General features: G+C 42.1%; 1 protein-coding gene across 1 annotated transcript; it reads left to right on the top strand.

Annotated features, from left to right (window-relative positions):
• Window positions 1-1,468: 1,468 nt before the first annotated feature.
• Window positions 1,469-20,949, top strand: LOC308294123 (1-phosphatidylinositol 4,5-bisphosphate phosphodiesterase gamma-2-like; the record flags this gene model as incomplete). Its single annotated transcript, XM_080736847.1, has 18 exons — window positions 1,469-1,667; window positions 3,811-3,960; window positions 4,524-4,620; window positions 4,703-4,750; window positions 6,758-6,827; window positions 7,069-7,170; window positions 7,322-7,431; window positions 7,661-7,746; window positions 8,648-8,765; window positions 9,274-9,442; window positions 10,287-10,364; window positions 11,601-11,688; window positions 12,277-12,480; window positions 17,374-17,507; window positions 18,085-18,202; window positions 19,670-19,840; window positions 20,196-20,295; window positions 20,934-20,949. The coding sequence occupies 18 exons, from the start codon at window positions 1,469-1,471 to the stop codon at window positions 20,947-20,949; spliced, it is 2,058 nt and encodes a 685-aa protein (XP_080592973.1).
• Window positions 20,950-21,830: the final 881 nt, after the last annotated feature.

Below are 21,830 nucleotides of genomic sequence, written 5' to 3'. Positions count from 1 at the left end.
TGCCACAGAGAGAAAACACATCATTTTTTCCCTTCAGAGATTTCAGAAAATATTTATATAAATATGTTTTTAAGCCTGGAATCAAGCCATCCAGGCTCCTGCCTGGTTAATCATGTTACCTGTAACATGGCTGTTAATCATGACCATAAATATTTGATTCTGTGTCAAATAATATTTGAATATTTAATTATATTATGTATTAGGCCTATTAATATGCAGGGCCGGATCTAGCCTTTAGCACTAGGTGGGGCAGGAAGAAATGATAGGGGGCTCTCCTCCAGCCCATGCCGCGAAGCGTGGGCGTGGGCGGAAAAAACGGGGGGACAAACCCCCTAAAAGACCCAAAATGCATAGAAAACTAAGCATTTTGGCACACTACAAAACACACAATACAAACAACAGTTGTTACACCTATCTATCTCTCTCTCTCTAATATCTTATCAGTTTATCTATCCATCTACCTGGTTGTAGCATAATATTTCAAATAGTTTAACATTTTGGAAATTTTAGATTTTTGCATGCCATCATGTTTTGTGGGGCAGACAGGGCATTTAGGGGAGCATTGCCCCCCTTGCCTATATATGCCTAGATCCGGCCCTGATAATTATTATTGTCACTCAGGACCATTAGTGGAGGTGGTTTGAATATTTGCTACTACCACCAAGATCTGCACTTTTAGCAAGTTAACACCCGCAAACTATAACACTCTGACAATGCGGGTAAACTGTAACACATTGACAGCTATTTTCATGAGAAGAGCTGACTGTGTGCTGCTGTGGAGAGAGAAACATTCTTCTTTACTTCTCCATTAGGCAGTATAGACTTGTGGTGCAGCTGGTATCGATGCGGTAAGTGAACAGTTTAAAAATAATTACTATCAATGTTCAGTTTATTGAAATATCTATTTTTCTGGTTACTATATACTATACACTATAACTATGATTGCTGCACACACACAGTGAATACATGCAATAGCCACTGAAAAAGATGTGGATTTACAGCATAACTTTGTATACATTTCTTTGCAATTCAATTCAAAGGAGCTTTACTGGCTTGAGAAAACAAATGTTTACACTGCCAATGTAAGTGTCAAAATATAATAAAAGCTTTTTGAAAATGGGGAACATAACCTAACTACGTGGCAGTATAGAGATTTAGGCTGTTGCTGGGTCTGTCTGTGTCTGACATGTAACTGAGCTGGCTGAACAGGGAAGGTAATTGGGGCTGCAGGTGTGTCAGCCTGCTGAGAGAGGAGACAGTGGGGGTTAGGCACAGCCACTCTTGAATGTGAGTGAGAGATGTCATGGACTCATGGCCTCACGCAACAGGGTTCCCACATTGGAACCAACACAACCCAAACCTAATGGGAAGGGTGACCCATCACAGTATAAACCAGAAAAGTCTTGAATCTTGAAATCTCCCTTGGTCTCTCACTCTCTCTCCTTCTATTTACTCCTCTTCAGCAGAGATGGATTGTCAGGGACAGGAGAGGGACATGACAGAAGACCAGAAGAGCCTACTCAAGCGGGACCTGGAGAAGGCCTTCCACATGACGGTGTTTAAGGCAGAGCGGTTCCACAAGAAGGCAGAGCGTTTCACTCTGCAGGTTATCATGGAGACACGACAGGTGGCATGGAGCCGCACCGCAGACAAGACCGATGGTGTCGGTAAGTAAAACCATTGATATAGAAACCAAGATGCCTCATTGGCCGCTGCAATTCATTGGACCTATATCACGGCCGCCATATTTGGGGGGTGCATCCCCCATTCAGACATGCTGCCATTTAGACATCCCCCCATTCCGACACTAACCCTATACCTAACCCTAACCCTAGCCTCGGAAACCCAGCCTTTATTTGGCAATAGAAAAATAAAGCCTGGGCTATCGCGTTAAAATCACTGATGCAGGAAGTGTAGAAATTCCCTAACCAATCAGAGTGCAGAGGGGCGTCGCACCGAATTTGTTGACATCATGACGCACTAGCGTTCTCTGAGCTCTCTGCGCTGAGCAGAGGGGGTTGGGGGGAGGAGAACACATGCTATTGGCCGGAGACTCCCGGTGAGATTTGCCGGGTTGTGTATCCCCGCCCATCTGCCAGCATAGACTGTCCACGTTACTCTAGACTACCCTAACCCTAACCTCTATGGAATTGCTGCCACCCAGACAATTAGAATTCAATGTCTGAAATGAATGGCAGCATGTCAGAATGGAGAGCGGCCCCCATATTATATTGGGTATGGCACGCTGCCACTCAGAAGTGACTACTGGCCAATCACAGCGTGTCTTTTCCGGGTTTTGTCAGAATCTAGCTATATAAAACGTCTCCATTATATATTTATACAACTAGATTCTGGCATGTCCTGGAAAAAAACACGCTGTGACTGGCTAGTAGTCACTTTGATAGGCAGTTTGCCAATTCCAACATGGCGCCTGCAGATACAGACGCCCCAGAGTCTACCTTTCTACACTCTACAGTATGTCTATATGAGCACTTACACACACATGGTGTGCTCGAGTAAAAGATATGGCTGATTAACTCATATGCTGCCATTTAACAATACCTTCGTACTCTTTAACTGCCATTCGTCTCCATAGACTTCCATGTAATTCATAGTGCACGGATCATGCACACCCATGCCTAGATAATGCACCACGTGTGTCCACATTGCTCACAGCTTTCAAACAAAAAAATCCGAATGGAAATCCGTTCAGGCATTCATGAGATAGCAGCCATTATGTTTTACACTGTTGTGAGCTTGGAGGTCTGCTACCTGAGTTGTATGGGGGTTGTATGGGGGTTAAACAAGCAATTTCGCGATCGCTATCATGCCTACTAACGTTTTTGGGGTCCCAAAAAATTTTTTGAAAAAAAAAACTTTTTGAATTTTTTTTTTTTTTTTTTTTCAAAATGGCCGAAATTCTCGGGTTCCTCGGGCGTGGCAGGGAGGGACATCGCGAAATTCTCGGGTTCCTCGGGTTTGGCAGGGTATGAGTTAATGAAGGTTACACGGTAAAACCTGGAGTCAGACAGTGAAGATAAATTAAACCACATTCTGTAAATCTTCTAAAAATGTTGACTCGTTAATTGAGACAACGTAAAAATTTAAATAATCTTTGAACCTGATTCCCTCAGGTGGGTAATACCATGTGCCTGAGCAAACAGTAAGAGTGAACTCATGTTGAACAAGCCCATTTTTGACAGATTATAAAATGTCATGAGTTCAGTGATGTTACTTTAAATAAAAAGAAAAAAAAACAGCACTTGAAATGACCATATGTTGAACACTCAACCTTTTCAGGTGTTGGAAAAGTGGCAGTGTTCAGTGCAATCAGTACAATAACCATACCCTAAAGTGTCATTAGGGTTCAGTCCTTGATCAATCTATTACTCCAAATAATGTTAAAGGAATAGTTCACCCCAAAATTACTTTTTTTTCTTCTATTGATTACTCATGCCTTGGAGACTAGAGTTCAATGACATTTCTTTGTATTTTTTGGCATTCCTAAGACAGAGATTTGACTATAGTAAATGTACCCCCTTTGATTTCAGATCCGGAATCAATGGGGGGTACATTTATTGTAATCAAATTATTGTCTTAGAAATGCGACAAAAAACTAAAAATATTATTGTAACTCAACATGCAGCTACAGTAAAAGCCACTCTTGTTGATCTGAAGTGCAAACCGGTTGCAGCTTGTTATATTCTTTGCCCAAGGCACAAATAAAAAAAAAATATATATATATATATATATATTATATTTAATTTACAAACGCGACGACAAAAACTATATTTTCCTCTTGTGTTTCAGTGGACCTTTTTCAGATCAGGGAGATTCGTCGTGGTAGAAACTCAAAAGATTTTGAACACTTCAAAGACAGCGAGAACAAACATGATGAAAACACCTGTTTCACAATCTTCTATGGCTCAGAGTTTGTACTGAACACCCTGAGTCTGGGAGGTTGGTATGTTATGTGTGTTGCCACCAAAATCATAGTGTTTCGGGTTATACAATAATGCAAGGGTCTTCAACATTTTCAGGCCAAGGATCCCTTAACTGAGAGAGAAGTAGGGACCCCCTCTACATATTAAATGCGTTATGCAGATTTTCATAGACTTGTTTGACATCACTGTCATCAGTCTATGTTGGATTTGTGTTTCAGACATTTAGCCACCTAAATCGTGATACTTAGTAAACTTGAACTTTCAAACCTATTTGCTGAAAATAGCCCATCTACAAGCTCTCAATGCCTTGCAGCACGAGGTGTTGAGAGCTTGTAGATTTGCTATTTTTGGCTAAAGTTCTCCTCAGATTAAGGATGCGAGGGACCGGGTTCAAGTTTTTAATTGAAAAGAATTATCCTATCGCACAAGGATTTGGTAGCCCCCCTGTAGTAACTCTGGGGACCCCCTAGGGGTCCAGGACCCCCTATTGAAGACCCTTGCAATAATGGCTTTATAGTTTTAAGTTTTGACTAAAATATTTTATATGAATTTCTGGTAAAATATCGGCGGATTTTCCAGCTGATTCAGCGGAGGATGCCGACAAATGGGTGTCAGGACTGGAGTTACTAAGACGAGAGACACTGCAGGCAGCCCCCTCTCCAGACATCATCAAGAGGTACTCAATATACTTGCTAAAGATAATGAACATGTAATGCAAGATATGGTTATCTTACAAAAATGTCTTTCTGTACTTCTAGTTGGCTGTGGAAACAGTGGTATTCTGTCAATCAGACTAAAAAGAAGAGGTAGAGTATATTGTGCTTCTTTTATCTTCTTATCTTCTTTGTATCTTAAAGTAGTGGTTCTCAAAGTGGGGTCCAAGGCCCCCAGGGGTCCTTGAAGGGGTTCCAGTGGGTCCGCAGCTTAATTAATTAATATAGCATCAAAACCAGTTCAACCACTTTAAACTTATTTTATACTTGGGCTGTTTGAAAATAGCCAATTTGCAAGCTCACAATTTATCACACCACAATGCGATGTGAGCTTGTGGATCTGCTATTTTAGAAACATTTTGAAAAATCTTGAAGAATTGTGAAACATTTTGAATAAATGTGGGAATTCCATTGTTCAAATCTCTTTTTGAATTCCCTGACTCCCTTGCACAAAATATTGTCAGATGGTGGTCCACAGCCAAATACAAATTAATTTGGGGGTCCTTGACATGACAATATTTGAGAACTACCGTCTCAAAGGACCATACCATATACCATATACCCTGAAGAAGGCATTTTATTTGTCAAAATGTTGGTAAAATAAAGTTATTGCATTGTGGCTAAATTCACACTTAGCAACAAAAGAAAAGCAGATCATGTTAAGTGCTGGTGTCCACAGGTGTGAGCACCGCCGTACGGTGTTTCCATTCACCATCCATACCAATCAAGCATACCGTATATCAGGCACCATTTGTCACGTTTTCGCTCTATGCTGTTTCAAGTTCCCTTTATTCGTACTAGAGCTGCAAGTTATTAACAAAAATGTTTTTTTTTCTCTACCCGTCATCTACAGCATTAGCATGAAGGAGTTGAAGTCTCTCTTCTCTCAACTTAACTTAAAGACACCGAGCACACAAACCCTCCAAGGACAGCTCAGGGTACTGTGTCTTCACCTTGTTGTCCTCACTGAAATGAACAGCACAATATTTCCGTTTTAGGAGTGTGAATAACTAACTTTTCCTTTCAGCTGGTCTTTAAATCACCCAAACCACCAGGGACGTGCTGGGCCCCTGATTCAGCCCGGGAAAAAGAGTTGGAGAGGCCCTCATTGCGCGCTATAGAGAGAGATCTCTCTCTATAGCGATAGAGAGAGATCTCTCTCTATAGCGCTGCTGCTAGTGACAAGCCAGTGGGCCAATTACACGAGTTATATTTCGTTGTTGTCGGGTGGAAACCTTGTATGTCCAAAACCGTTTGTTTTGTATTTGTATCATTTAAAAAATGATGTAAACTAGTGAAAACAGCCGATCTACAAGCACGTTGTGTGCTTGTAGATCTGCTGTTTTCACTACTTTTGTGCGACAGCCTTGTATGATGAAGCAGGGCATTGCTTTGCGAAAAAATTTACAAATTTTAAACTTGGAGATACGAGGTTTCCCAAAATGGAACGAAGGCCGACATTTTATTTTAATTTTTTTCTAATGGCCGGCCTGGACCGACCAGGAATGAACCGGCCGTCCGGGAGTTGTCCCGCTTTTCCCAATGGCCAGCACGTCCCTGCAGTCATATATTTGGGAAAAGTTAAATTTTTGCATTTTCCCATTCAAGTCAATGGAGAAAACTAATTCACTAATAAAGTAATATATATAAATGATGTGCTGCGTGTGCTGTCGTGTATGACAGACAATTGTTTCTGCTTTCCCAGGAAGTGGGAGCAACAAAAGACCAGGTGGACTATGAGCAGTTTCATAAATTGTACAACCTCACAATGTTTGAACAGAAAGAAGTGAGTCTGAAATTAAATTACCTTGTGCTGTTGTTGTTTTAAGAAAGCACTGAACATTAATGTTATTTTATCATTCTCCGATGTTAGATCCTTGATGAGTTCATCTTCATGGGGTAAGCATCTACTTTTGTGTGATATGCGTGGATTCCTAAAGTGGCTTGTGCCAATAGGTTTGCGCTACATTGTTGTTGCTTCAATGGGTCGTTGACCTTCACTGCCTTATGTTTATTTTCTTGACTGGCCATCTTGTTATTATTATAATTTTGCGTGGTGTTACAGTTACTGTGCACTGGGCCTTTTCTATCTTGATGTAGCACAGACAATCCTGATTCGTCAGAGGTTCTGCTCCATGACTTCCAAGAATTTCTCCTTCACAAGCAGCAGGTAAAGCAACCGTATATTATACTGATCATTTAATGTAAATATGCAGTGTTATATTTCAATTTATATTGCATGGTTGTCTTTCTCAATGTACCTGTGTCCACTTCTTCCATGTCCCTCACTCCCTCACTCCCTCTCTGACTCACTCGTTCACTCACTACTAATGCTATTTCTCTCTGTATTCCACTGTCTCATAACCTCTCTTTCTGGCCGTGTCCGTTTCCCTTCCTCTCTCATCCTCCAGGACACGTCGGCCGAAGATCCGAACCAGGTCAGAGAGCTGATGGCCACCTTCATTGATGACCCCATGAGGAAAACCAATGACCCCAAGTTCACTGCCAGCGAGGTGCTGCTCTCTTTCTCTCTCTCTCTCTCATTCTCATACTCACTCACTCACTCACTCACTCACTCACTCACTCACTCACTCACTCAATCACTCACCCACCCACCCACTGTCAGTGTTGAAACCACACTTCTCTTCTGTGCATCCTTCACAGTTTTTGAGTTTCCTGTTTTCCAAGGAGAACACCATTTGGGATGAGAAGTTCAGCAACATGGATATGAACAACCCCCTGTCTCATTACTGGATCAACTCCTCGCACAACACGTCAGTACGCTAGCACACGCACATACACAATATTAGGAAGAAATGGGGCATCTAAATGCTTTACTCTCCCTCACAATCAAAGCTCTGAGACACATAGTTTGCTTATCATTAACTTTAGGACATTAACCTAAAGAATGTCTCTTTTTTCATGAAGTACAGTATACGGTTTATAAACGTTGCTTACTGTTATTTAACATATTACTTGTATACGGGTTTGATATTTTTCAAGGTACCTGACAGGTAACCAGTTTCACAGCGAGTCATCCCCTGAAGCCTACGTACGCTGCCTGCGTCTTGGATGTCGCTGCATTGAATGTCAGTGGAATGGATGAAATGTCTTTATTTGGCAATTGTTTGTATTACCCTTCCATTATGCATATCGTCGTTGTCGGGTGGAAACCCTGTATGTCCAAAACCGTTCGTTTTGTAATGATCATTTTAAAACAATCTAAACTGTGCAAGGCGTTGTGTGCTTGTAGATCGGCTGTTTTCACTACCTTTGTGCAACGGCCTTGTATGATGAAGCAGGACTTTGCTTTGTGAAAAACTTACAAATTTGAAGCTTGGAGATATGAGGTTTCTGCCCGACAGTGACGATATAATACCTATCGTTTTAAATGAACAAAAGATCAAGGCTATGATGTGGGAGGTACAATATTGCTAGCTTACTACACCTGTGGCAACTGTGGACAGCATATTGTGATTATATCACAGGGACGTTGTATGGCCTGACACGAAGTGAAGGGCTGAGTTTACAGTTTACTGTGATATAATCACAATATACAATCCTCTTAGCTGTGAAATAATTACAATATACTATGGCCTGTTCTGTTTTGAGTCATTGCTTTTAAAACAGTTTTTAATAACAATTTCATTGTGAGAAAAATGTATGCATGAATCATTTTCTATGAGTATCACATGTACGGTTGCTATTCATTGTTTACCATTAGCATTTAATTATTTTCAACTTTGTCAATCTAATCTTGACAAAGCTCTGTTTTAGTTCAAAATGCCTGCACTGCTCTATCCAATCCTCCATAGTTAAACCTCCAATGTTGTTAACCTTAAATGCTGACATTTTGTCGTTGATCATTGTTTCTACCTAGTGCCGTTATAGAATTTGCAGCTCAGATATGTTTTGTTTTTGAGTGATATGAAACTGTACAGATATAAACCAATCAATTGCATGAGTTGAGGTACTGTTGTATAATTCCAGTGGACTGCTGGGATGGCCCTGGGGAGCCAGTCATCTGCAAGGGATCCACCTGGACAACCAAAATCAAGTTTGCAGATGTTGTTAAAGCCATCAACGAGCATGCCTTCGTCGCCTCAGAGTTGGTGTCAGAATAAGCCTTTCTCAATTTCTTCATTGCCCTCAAACACACACTCGCACGCACGCACGCACACACACACACACGCACACACACACACACACACACTAAAGACATGCTATTCTATTATCAACTCGTTAACTGAAATTGACTAATCTTCTCCCTTTGTTTGTTTATTATTATTTATTTATTTTATTTGTATTTCTTTCCTTGCCTAGAAGCTTAATGTAACCAAAAACATAATACATATTTCCTCTCTTTTTCCCCATATTATATATATATTTTTTTTTAATTTTTGAATTACTCCCCCCAGGGCTGGCGGGTGGGTGGGTGGATGGGTACATGTTAGGGTTTGCTTTGTCTTGTATTTTGTTGTATGTGTTGTTCCGTTCCTCGATGTGCTGTCTTATGTACAGTATCCCTGTATGTCCTGTATTTTATATATGTGAAAAAATATATAAAAATATATATATATAAAAAAAAAAGACATGCTATTCTTATGTTATTTCAGTTACCCACTGATCGTGTCCATAGAGGAGCATTGCAAACTTGAGCAGCAGCGTCACATGGCTCGTATCTTTAAGGAGGTGTTCGGGGACAAACTGCTGACCGAACCTGTGGAAGAAATGGCTGAACAACTTCCCTCTCCAGCACAACTCAAGGGCAAGATTATACTCAAGGTACCGTCTCTTTCGCTCACTGGCTTTCTTTCACATTCTCTTTCTTCCCTACTCTCTTTGTTTGTGCTTGTACTGTATGTGTGTGGTTATCATAATTGCGACCGTCAGGTCGCACTTACTATCAAAACCTCCACCAGCTGTCCGTCAGTCAGTCCGTCCATCTGTCTGTCACACGTCACACTTTTGCCCTGCTCATATCTCCGCAACCGTTGCCCCGATCCATGCCAAATTTTGCATACTCACTCACACATCAATTCTTACATGACCCTCTTCTAGCGCCACCATGAGGCCGATTCTTGCAAAACACATTTAAGCATATAGCTCCTAACATTTTTGCCCTAAAATCACGCAAATCGGTACACCGTTGGTCTACACTCATGTCATCAACATGGATCTGTCCCATTTAGCGCCACCTTCAGGCCGATTTTTTCAAACACATTTTTGGACACTGCTCTTACACATTTTGCCCTAAAATCACACAAATCGGTACACAGTATGTCTACACTCATGTCATCAACATGGATCTGTCACATATAGCGCCACCATCAGGCCGATTTTTTCAAACACATTTTTGGACACTGCTCCTACAGATTTTGCCCTAAAATCAGGCATATCGCTACACAGTATGTCTACACTCATGTCATTAACATGCATCTGTCCCATATAGTGCCACCATCAGGCCGATTTTTTCAAACACATTTTTGGACACTGCTCCTACACATTTTGCCCTATGTGACCTGACGGTCGCTTATCTCCCGATTAGGGAGTCTTAGTGGTGTATGTGTTGAGGGTTAGCAAGAATGGTACACAAAACAAGCAACCCAAATATTATTCTCTCTTGCAGCACAAGACTTTAAACATGGAGAATGGAATATCGAGGACATCAGACAAAGTGGGAGACCAGCAAGATCCCGTAGAACTGGTACTGTAAAACAGTGGTCCATAAAGACCTCTATATTCCAAAGAGCATCGTAGAAGGATGAACCCCTCTCTTTATTCTGTCGTCAACTACAGCAGGGTTCCCCAATAGGCGGCCGGCGGGCCATTTGCGGCCCGCAGGGGGCTACTGACTGGCCCTCACCAACCCCAGTAATAATGGTGGTATAATAGCAGCAACAACACTAGTATATCGTCGTTATCGGCTGGAAATCTCGTATCTCAAAACGTGTACGTTCTTTCGCAAAGTAAAGCTCTGCTTCATCAAACAAGGCCGTCGCACAAAAGTAGTGAAAACAGCAGATCTACAAGCATACAACGCCTCGCGGTGCGAGGCGTTGTGTGCTTGTAGATCGGCTGTTTTCACTAGTTTAAATCATTTTTAAAATGATAAATGCAAAACGAACGGTTTTGGACATACAAGATTTTCACCCGACAACGACGATATCTGAACTGTCACTGGAGTAGCGGGAACGCCGCCGTCGCCCCCTGCAATGTTGTGGCCCTCAGCTCGGTACCCTAGACATAATTCGGCCCATGGGGAAAACTAATTGGGGAACCATGGTTTAGTCCTTCGCTAGGTGAAAGGAATACATTATAGCTTGATCTACAACGAATTTCGGGGCACTTGTGCTCTCAAAAAGCCAGCCCAGCACACAAATTTCCCTTTTCTCACTGTTACAACTGTGCTTGCGGGCTGGCATTACAACATTAGTGCCCACTTGTTTGCAATTACTAAATAACTTTTTAGACTCAATTTAGACTGTAAACTGTTTTATCCTATATTATCATACTAACTGCGACCTACGGTCCCATATAAAAACGTCTTGAAAGCTTGTAGATCTGCTATTTTTGACCTACGGTCCCATATAAAAACGTCTTGAAAGCTTGTAGATCTGCTATTTTTGAAAAGTCATGAAAATGTGTGCAAATCTTTGAATACCGGTATATGTATTTTATAAGCATACATTTGTAACTAAAATTTTGCTTCTGGGGGGTCCCTGGAACTAAATATTTTGAGATGGGGGGGGGGGTCTTTTTATTGGGGGGGGGTCTTCACATGAAAAGGTTTGTGCACCACTGACATAGAAAGATGTCAGTTACATAAAGGGCCCGCAGTGAATCCTGGCACCCAGGGCCCAGAATTTGGTGCGACACCCCTGGGCGCTGGGCTGCCATAGTTGTTTACGGGAAGCGGTTGTTTTGTTCTGACCAATCACAGGCCAACATTGAGGAAAAACTGAAGGTTGCCATGGAAATGTCAGACCTGGCGGTCTATTGTCAGCCTGGCAAGGACAAGTACAACCTAGGTATCTCTCTCACACACACGCACGCACGCGCACACTGCATTTCCCCATCTCTCACTCACTCACAGTGCTGCTGTCAGCTCTTCCCATGAAAATAGCTGTCAATGTGTTATAGTTTACCCGCCTTTTTCAGTGTGTTATAGTTTGTGGGTGTTAACTTGCTAAAAGTGAGAAGCGGGAAAAGCCTCCAGAAATTGTACTGAGTGACAATAATAACAATAATAATAATACACTTTATTTGTATAGCACCTTTCATATATGATATACAGCTCAAAGTGCTCTCCAGACCAAAGAGATTGTACACATAAGCAACAATAAAACATAAAAGAGAAGAAAGAAAAACACAAAACATTAAAAAACTAAGCTTAAATAAAACCATTGAAAACTTTGGTAAAAACATTTTTAAAAACAGGGCGGACATGAAAAACATCACAGTAATTTAAAAATCAGCTAAAGGCAATTTAAAAAATAGTTTTCATTAATTCAAACACTAGTACACACCCATTCAGCATAGAAATTCTGCACGCTTCAATTGAATACACTCCTCTCACTTCGGTCTGCCTTTTGTAAACGTATCCTCCCGTTCCACAGATAACTACACTTACAGAGAGGTCCGTAGCTTCCCTGAGAACAAGATTCCAGAAAAGAAGCAGATCCCAGGCTTCCTACAGTACAACCGGAAGGCTCTGAGTCGGACCTACCCTAAAAGCGACCGCTTGGACTCCTCCAACTATGACCCGTACCCTCTGTGGGCCCTTGGTTGTCACATGGTGGCACTGAACTTCCAGACTGCAGGTCAGTGGGCTTTGGCTCAGATCAGGGACGTGCTGGCCTGGGCCCCTGATTCAGCCCGGGAAAAAGAGTTGGAGAGGCCCTCATTGCGCGCTATAGAGAGAGATCTCTCTCTAGCGCTGCTGCTACTCAAAGATTTGCCATTTCAGATCATGACAAGTGACAAGCCAGTTGGCCAATTACATGAGTTATATTTCGTCGTTGTCGGGCGTGTATGTCCAAAACCGTTTGTTTTGTATCATTTAAAAAATGATCTAAACTAGTGAAAACAGCCGATCTACAAGCACACAACGCCTCCGTTGTGTGCTTGTAGATCGGCTGTTTTCACTACTTTTGTGCGACGGCCTTGTATGATGAAGCAGGGCTTTGCTTTGCGAAAAAAATCTACAAATTTGAAACTTGGAGTTTCTGCCGACAGTGACGATTTACTTTGTTGGCCGCCCAGCCCCCAAAATGGAACAAAGGCCGACATTTTATTTAAATTTTTTTTTTAATGGCCGGCCTGGACCGGCCGGGAATCAACCGGCCGTTCGGGAGTTATCCCGCTTTTCCCAATGGCCAGCACGTCCCTGATTCAGATTATGAACTTCAGTGGCAGAAAGTAAGGCTAGCAACCAGTAAAGAAAGTACACAAGTATTATAAGAAATGTAACTGCACTTCCTCATTCATTGTTTGATGTCAATCATCCTCACTTCAAATATCTGAAACGGGATGTGAATCCATTGGTATCTGCAGTATTTGTTTTGGGGTTTAACAAATGGTTCCATTAAGTATTTTGGCAATCCAAAATACGAAAGACTTGGAAAGTCCTTTGTGCCGGTCGCTCTCAAGCAATACAACGAGACTCATGATGGTCGCTTGCCTAGGCCTAATAGGATAGGACAACTGTTACCTTGCACTACTGGAACAAAAGTTGTACTGACTCTGACCTCTAACGTACTTTTCCCTGAGAGGGTTGCTGTGGCGTCTTGCTGTGGCTCCCATTATTGCTTAAAAAAGGAAAAAAAATATATATATATATATTCTTAATACTTATTTGCACTGACTTTGGTCACTTTTTTTCTGGCCCTGCACTATTGGGTTGTGTTGGTTGTATTGTGTACTATTGCGGTGTTGATATGGCAGTGTGATACTTGTGTTGCATGACTGCATTGACTAGCAGTGACTGTTATGTGCACTTTTTTTTTTGTTTGGCACCGTTTGTGAAGTTCTGCTTTGAGTATAGCTTTTTTGTGTGTGTGACGTGTCACTTATGAGCGTTGAATGTTTCGTGGTCACTTTATTGCGACCGTCAGGGAGCAGTTTACTACCAGTAAGACTCCCTAATCCACAAATATCACAACCTCCACCTCTCACGTCATACGGGTAGCCATAGTTACACCTGGAATGTTGAATCTCCATATATGGAGATAACCTACGCATCACACAAAGTCTGACCTCACCAGCCCATACTTGGGCATGGACGACTTATATATCCATATACGGAGATGGCCATATATGGAGATACGATGACATCACAGAGTCCACAGCTGATGATGTGGCGTGATGTCATACAATACACAAACAAGCCCTATATAAAGGGGCAATTCTCACCAGGGAAGAGAGCATTGCCTGGAATGTTGAATCTCCATATATGGAGATAACCTACGCATCACACAAAGTCTGACCTCACCAGCCCATACTTGGGCATGGACGACTTATATCTCCATATACGGAGATGGCCATATATGGAGATACGATGACATCACAGAGTCCACAGCTGATGATGTGGCGTGATGTCATACAATAAACAAACAAGCCCTATATACTGATGCGATACGATGACATCACAGAGTCCACAGCTGATGATGTGGCGTGATGTCATACAATAAACAAACAAGCCCTATATACTGATGCGGAGATATGAGCAGGGCAAAGGTGTGACGTGTGACGTGTGACCGACCGACCGACCGACCGACCGACCGACGGACGGACGGACGGACGGCCGGTGGAGGTTTTCATTGCGACCGTCAGGGAGCAGTTTACTATGAAAACCTCCACCGGCCGTCCGTCCGTCCGTCCGTCGGTCGGTCGGTCGGTCGGTCACACGTCACACGTCACACCTTTGCCCTGCTCATATCTCCGCAATCACACTGCTAGCTTCGCTGCTGGTGATGTCACTAGCTATGATGTCACTGTGACTGTGCACCATGCCCAAATTTGGAGATCATGTGTGGCAAAATATCAACAAACGAGTGAAAGGCCTTTATCAAGTAACCATAGCAACGAAAAATCAACAAATTGTGCAAAGTGAAATATCTTTATCTGGTAACCATAGAAACCAAAATAATCAACAAATATGAGTATTTGTCCCCTTGTAGTATGTCACTAATTTGAAATATGTGGGAATGGCTGACACAGAACTCCATATTTGGACATAGAAGTGACAGACAGATGATATCTCCATATATGGGCATAAAAGGGCATGGCTGATGATATCTCCATATATGGGCAATTGGGCATAAAAGTCGCAATGAGTAGTATCATATATGTCTGTATATATGGAGTTATATGTTGTTCGTGTCCAAATATGGGACTTGTGAGGTCAGACTTAGTGAGATTCGTCGGTTATCTCCATATATGGAGGGATGTGTTGGTTATCTCCATATCTGGAGATTCAACCTTCAACGATTTTGACATCTTGTTACTAATCTGTCGGTAGATAATGCCGGTCTTATATAAGGGTCATTTGTGTACGGTGTGATGTCATACTGCCAGCATGACTCACACCATCCTTCCTAGACGATTTTGACATATTGTTTGTGGAGATAAGCGACCAACGGTCGCTTATCTCCCGATTAGGGAGTCTTACTGGTAGTAAACTGCTCCCTGACGGTCGCAATGAAAACCTCCACCGGCCGGCCGTCGGTCGGTCGGTCGGTCGGTCACACGTCACACGTCACACGTCACACCTTTGCCCTGCTCATATATCCGCATCAGTATGACATCACACCACATGTGTACACAAACCTTTGTGTACGTTGCTGTGGCAACAGTCTGTTGTTGCTGGTTTGTTAGTGTACGTTAGCAACCACCTTAGCAACCATGGTTTTACCCTAGCAACCAACTGTTTACCCTAGCAACCAACTGTTTACCATAGCAACCATGTTTTTTTACCCTAGCAACCAACTGTTTACCATAGCAACCAGATATGCAGAGCAGGGATCTCCATATATGGGCATAAACAGGTGACATCACACTGATGTCAGATACTCAGAGCAGGGATTTCTCCATAATATATGGGCATAAAAGGGATTCTGTTAGGGATCTCCATATATGGGCATAAAAGGGATTCTGTTAGGGATCTCCATATATGGGCATACAAGGGATTCTGTTAGGGATCTCCATATATGGGCATAAAAGGGATTCTGTTAGGGATCTCCATATATGGGCATAAAAGGGATTCTGTTAGGGATCTCCATATATGGGCATAAAAGGGATTCTGTTAGGAATCTCCATATATGGGCATAAAAGGGATTCTGTTAGGGATCTCCATATATGGGCATAAAAGGGATTCTGTTAGGGATCTCCATATATGGGCATAAAAGGGATTCTGTTAGCTGTTAGTGATCTCCATATATGGGCATAAAAGGGATGCTGTTAGGGATCTCCATATATGGGCATAAAAGGGATTCTGTTAGGGATCTCCATATATGGGCATGAAAGGGATTCTGTTAGGGATCTCCATATATGGGCATAAAAGGGATTGTATCCCAGATGATGCCCTGTTAGGAGATCCACACTAACAGAATCCATATATGGTCCTACCGACAGCTGCTATAAGCCAACCCTGGCGATAAGGTCTGAGTCGAAGAAATGCTTCTTTCCTGGCAAGAATTGCCCCTTTATACTGTAGGGCTCGTTTGTGTATTGTATGACATCACGCCACATCATCGGCTGAGGACTGTGTGATGTCATCATATCTCCATATATGGAGACATAAGTTGCTCATGCCCAAATATGGGCTGGTGAGGTCAGACTTAGTGTGATGCGTAGGTTATCTCCATATATGGAGATTCAACTTCAATGAGTAACTATGGCAAACTGTCAACTGCCCGTATGTCTTGATAATTGGTAAAACAAATTTTTTTGGCCTATTTGTGGAGATCTCCCGATTAGGGAGTCTTACTGGTGTATATATTCTTCTTCTTTCTTTTGCAATAGCTTTCGACACTTTATGTTTTATTTATCTTGTGCTTGCTCTTTGGACTGTACACTACAGTACTCTTTTTCTTTTTCTTACTTCTCTGTAACTTGTAACCTTAACTGCTGTGCTGCCTCTGGGCAACTGAATTTCCCCCATGGGATAATAAAGGTATCTATCTATATCAATCCCAGCACCCAGATGTGAAAGGTTAGACTTCATTCAAACTACAATATATTATTATAGGAGAACAGCGAAAGCTAATGAATTGGTCAAATATTAGAATCTCTGGCTTTGAATTAACCTTTCACTTTTGGATGATGGATGCAGGGGCGGCCTTAGTAATCTGGAGGCCCGTTTCAAGAGCTATTGATGAGGCCCCCCCACGCCACCGCCAGCACACCCAGGCCACAGTAGCCACGCAACAATCGCACACAGAAGTTGACTTATAGTCAATGACTGCCTGCTATTTATATAATATTATTATTATATCACTACATAATGTTATAGCTTTGACCTAAATGGCGTTATATTAACAAGGTTATATGATTATTAAAATGTGTTATACGTGTGTTGCAAGTTGAACAAGGCTTGCTGGCTAGCTCTTGGAGGCCCCCTGGTGGCTGAGGCCCGTTTCAATTGAAACTGGTGAAACATAGCTAAGGCCTCCTCTGGATGGATGACTAATATAGGCTAATTTTACCTACCCTAGACAAATACACCCAGCTCAACAGCTCCCTCTTCAGTCTGAATGGGCGTACAGGATATGTTCTACAACCTGAGGTGTTGCATGCAGATGGCTACGACCTGGACAAGAAGACGGTCAAGTACAATATTGGTGTCAGGGTACGTCCCCACAGATACATTCACACATATTAAACATTAACTTTTCTTTAATCCATTTCTCCTACAAGTTTAGTGACTGTATAGGGCAGTGGTTCTCAACCTTTTCAGGCCGCGACCCCCTAAATAATCATATTATTTCAACTGGGGACCCTCCCACCCTGCACAAGCACTTGGAATTGTAGGAGTTGTCATTACATTTAGTTTGTAACGCCACAAATCTATTCCATTGTGAAAATAGCCGATCTACATGCTCACAACGCCTCGCAACGATCCGCTATTTTCACAAGTTCTGTCTGTAATATTTGACAATTTGACCAATGTTTGACCAGAGGTACTAAAAAAGTCCTTAAATTGTCACTTTGCAGATATACACTTATACTGTAGTCTGTTTACTAAGTGAGAAACAACGTTAACATTTAGCTAATCATCTAGGGAACCCCACAGGTTGAGAACCACTGGTATACAGTACGATTAATTTAATTAACATCAGCCATTACATTTTGCTGTATAACCTAATATGTCTCCATTATGGCATGGCATGTTCAGGGTGTGTTTGCGGTCTGTGGCCCCAATGCAGGTGATCGGAGCCAGGCACCTTCCTAAGCCAAACCGCCACGTCGCCAGCCCTTTTGTAGAGATCGAATTGTGTGGACATGGACACACTCATGAGAGCAAGTTCAAGACCACTGTCGTTCGTAAGTCGGGGTAATGTAGAACAGGGGTTTTCAAGATGGGTGACGGGGCACCCTGGGGTGCCGCGACGGCAGTCCAGGGGTGCCGCGAGATAATTTGATAATATTTGGAATTTATTTGGACACTTGAAAAAATATTTTGAACTTGAAGTACAAAGTTATTTTTAGTCAGTTCTAACCAAAATGGCTATTATCTCAAGGTTTTCCTCGCAAAATAATCACACAAATATCGCCGCTGTCGGGCTGAAACCTCGTATCTCCAAGTTTCAAATTTGTACGTCTTTTGGTAAAGCAAAGCCCTGTTTCATCATACAAGACTGTCGCACAAAACTAGTGAAAACAGCCGATCTACAAGCACACAACGCCTCGCATGTAGATCTGCTGTTTTCACTAGTTTAGTACATTTTATAGATGATAAATACAAAACGAACGGTATTGGAGGTTTCCACCCGACAACGACGATATTCTATAGGGTGCTGGGAGTGAAAATTATAATGTAGGGGTGCCTCGGATTAAAAAATATATTCATGGGGTGCCCTGAGACAAAAACGTTTGGGAACCCCTGATGTAGAAAGAATAGGGTGTAACCAATTAAAACCAGGTGTTGGGTCTATCCATGTGTACGCAGAAAATAACAAATCTACAAGCTCACATACTCGGAGTGTAACGTATAGGCTATATTATGTATATATTATATTTATATTGTACTCATGCTAATCAATAATAAGTTAATAACAAGGGTTCATATTTTAGATTGTAATAAGAGAAGATGAGTGTTAAAATGTTTTCATTTGCTGCTTTCTATCATTTTAGCGATTTTAACGGTTTTGATTTCAGTGGTTGGGGGCATGCGTACAAGTGGCTACAAATGTCTTTTTAGACACAATAAGCCCTTTCCCAAGATGCACCGCAATCTTTCATGGGTAGATGTCACTTATGGGGGCTAGTAGTGTTACTGTAAATAGTAATTACAATCTAAAATGAACTCTTGTTGTAAAAAAAATAACGAAGTTGTCCTTTAACTTTTAAGCCATCGCTTTGTTTTAAAGTGTCAACATAATTTCAAAAGTCTTCTTATTTTTATTTTTTTAAATTAATCTGCTCTAATTTTGGTTTTGGACATCATCAAAGTGTACTTTGCAAGCCAAACCCCACAATCAATCCTCCAGTTCTAGGCAACACAGGGGGTGGGGGGACTTATTTCTTATTTCCACTCAACTCCAAGGTATATTAATAACATAGTTCATTGTTTCTCAAACTTTCAAATTTCAAGGTCTCCACCTTAACTCTGACAGTGTACAAATTTGGTTCCAGTTGTACACTGCCAGAGTTACAGACCTGTATGTGTCAATTTAGTGCCCCCCTAAAGGAACCCACAGAGTCCCTGGAATCCACTTTGAGAAGCACTGACATAGTTCAATGTTGAAAATGAGTGGTATTCCCCTTTAACTTTCTTTGGGTGTTTCCCAGGTGATAATGGTCTGAATCCGGTGTGGAGGGCTCCTACCGCACCACCAGTGACCTTCCCAGTGTACGAACCAGAGCTGACTTTCCTACGCTTTGTCGTCAGCGAAGAGGATGTGTTCTCCGACTCCTCCTTCCTGGCTCAAGCCACGTTTCCTTTTAAAGGAATTCAGACTGGTAGAAAACATGCACACACACGCACGCACGCAGTGTACACACACACACACACACACACACACACACACACACACACACACACACACACACACACACACACACACACACACACACACACACACACACACACACACACACACACACACACACACACACACACACAACACACACACACACACACACACACACACACACACACACACACACACACACACAATCTCTATTTACTGTTGATGTTACAAATGTAATGCATACACCTCTGTGCAGTATGTGCATGCAACATGCCTGCGTACAGGTGTGTGCAGTGGTAGAGCTTGTTTAACGCTTTGTTTTGACTCATATAGTGTTTTTACAGGCTATCGTTCAGTACCGCTGAAGACTGGCTACAGTGAAAACTTGGAGCTTGCCTCTCTCTTGGTCTACATCAGTATAAAGCAAGAGCAGGCGGGAAACAAGTACGTTCTTTAATAGCACATTGTAGATCAGGGTCCCCCAATAGGCGGCCCGCGGGCCATTTGCGGCCCGTGGGGGCCTACTGTCTGGCCCCCACCAACCCCAGTAATAATGGTGGTATAAGAGCAGCAACAACACTAGTATATTGTCATTGTCGGGTGGAAACCTCTGTCTCCAAATGTGTACGTTCTTTCGCAAAGTAAAGCCCTGCTTCATCATTCAAGGCCGTCTCACAAAAGTAGTGAAAACAGCCGATCTACAAGCACACAACGCCTCGCACCGCGAGGCGTTGTGTGTCGACCGAAACGGTTTTGGACATACAAGATTTTCACCCGACAACGACGATATCTGAACTGTCGCTGGAGTAGCAGGAACGCCACCGTCCCCTGCAATGTTGTGGCCCTCGGCTTGGTACCCTAGACATGATTCGGCCCTTGGGAAAAACTAATTGGGGAACCCTGTTGTAGATCGTCTGTGCAGAAAACCTGAAACGTCTTCTTCCATTGCATTTGTGTTTGTGTCCTTGCTTATTGTAAATCTCAATGCCTAAAACTGTAAATTGCATATCAGCAACAACAGATGACATTTCCATCCCACTGTTATTCAACATAAATATGTGCTGTTTCCTCTTGTGTTTTAGAAATGAAGAGAAGTAAATTCTATCCGTGAGAACATCGCCTACCCATATCCAGGTCCATCTGAGGAACCTCTTAACCTGCATAAGGGCGCGGCCACACCGAAGTTTAATTCTACCAATTAAAACCCTTTTAGGCCTAGAATTATTGAATGCTTTAACCAGTGAAAAATTGCAGATATACAAGCTCACTGCGCGGCACTCGGTGCCACGCTGTGAGCTTGTATATCTGCTATTTTTGAAAAAGTCGTGAAAATGTGTGCAAATCTTTGAATATATGTATTTTCAAAGCGAACGTTTGTAACTCACATTTTGCGTCTGGGGGGTCCCTGGAACTCGATATTTTGAGATGGGGGTCCGTGGCCAAATAAATATCATTTTGGGGGTCCTTCACATGAAAAAGTTTGAGAACCACTGACATAGTAGTCTCTCAAGAACAGACTAACTGAGCTCCATTTAAGTGAAAAGGACCTTTTCTTTGACGATGGCTGGCCAGATTGCTGACATATAGAAACATAGGTTTTTCAAAAATCAGAACGATTCAAAAGACACTTATAGAATCGGGTCAAAATTCTAATTTTCAAGATTTTTCAAAAATAGCAGATCTACAAGCTCGCAGTGAGCTTGTATATCTGCTATTTTTCAACAGTTAAAGCATAAAATAATGATACTCAATAATGTGTACCCGTTCTGAATGGGTTAAGGGTGGATTCTGACAATGCTTTTCAATGGGAACGGAGTGGTTTGTTGCCATTTTCTTCGGATTTCTGCCAAAAAAAAAAAAAAAAACGCTTTTTTCCCATTGAAAAGCATTAGCAGAATCTGTGCCCAAAGGGTGATAATGCTATTGTCACTGTATTGCTCGTCTTCATTCAGAAAACCTTGCTGCAAGAATGTTGTTGT

This window comes from Nannobrachium achirus, assembly GCF_963921795.1.
Source record: "Nannobrachium achirus genome assembly, chromosome: 11".
Lineage (NCBI taxonomy): Eukaryota > Metazoa > Chordata > Actinopteri > Myctophiformes > Myctophidae > Nannobrachium > Nannobrachium achirus.
The sequence above is the reverse complement of the archived record's forward strand: the minus strand, read 5'-3'. Positions and strand labels throughout refer to the sequence as shown.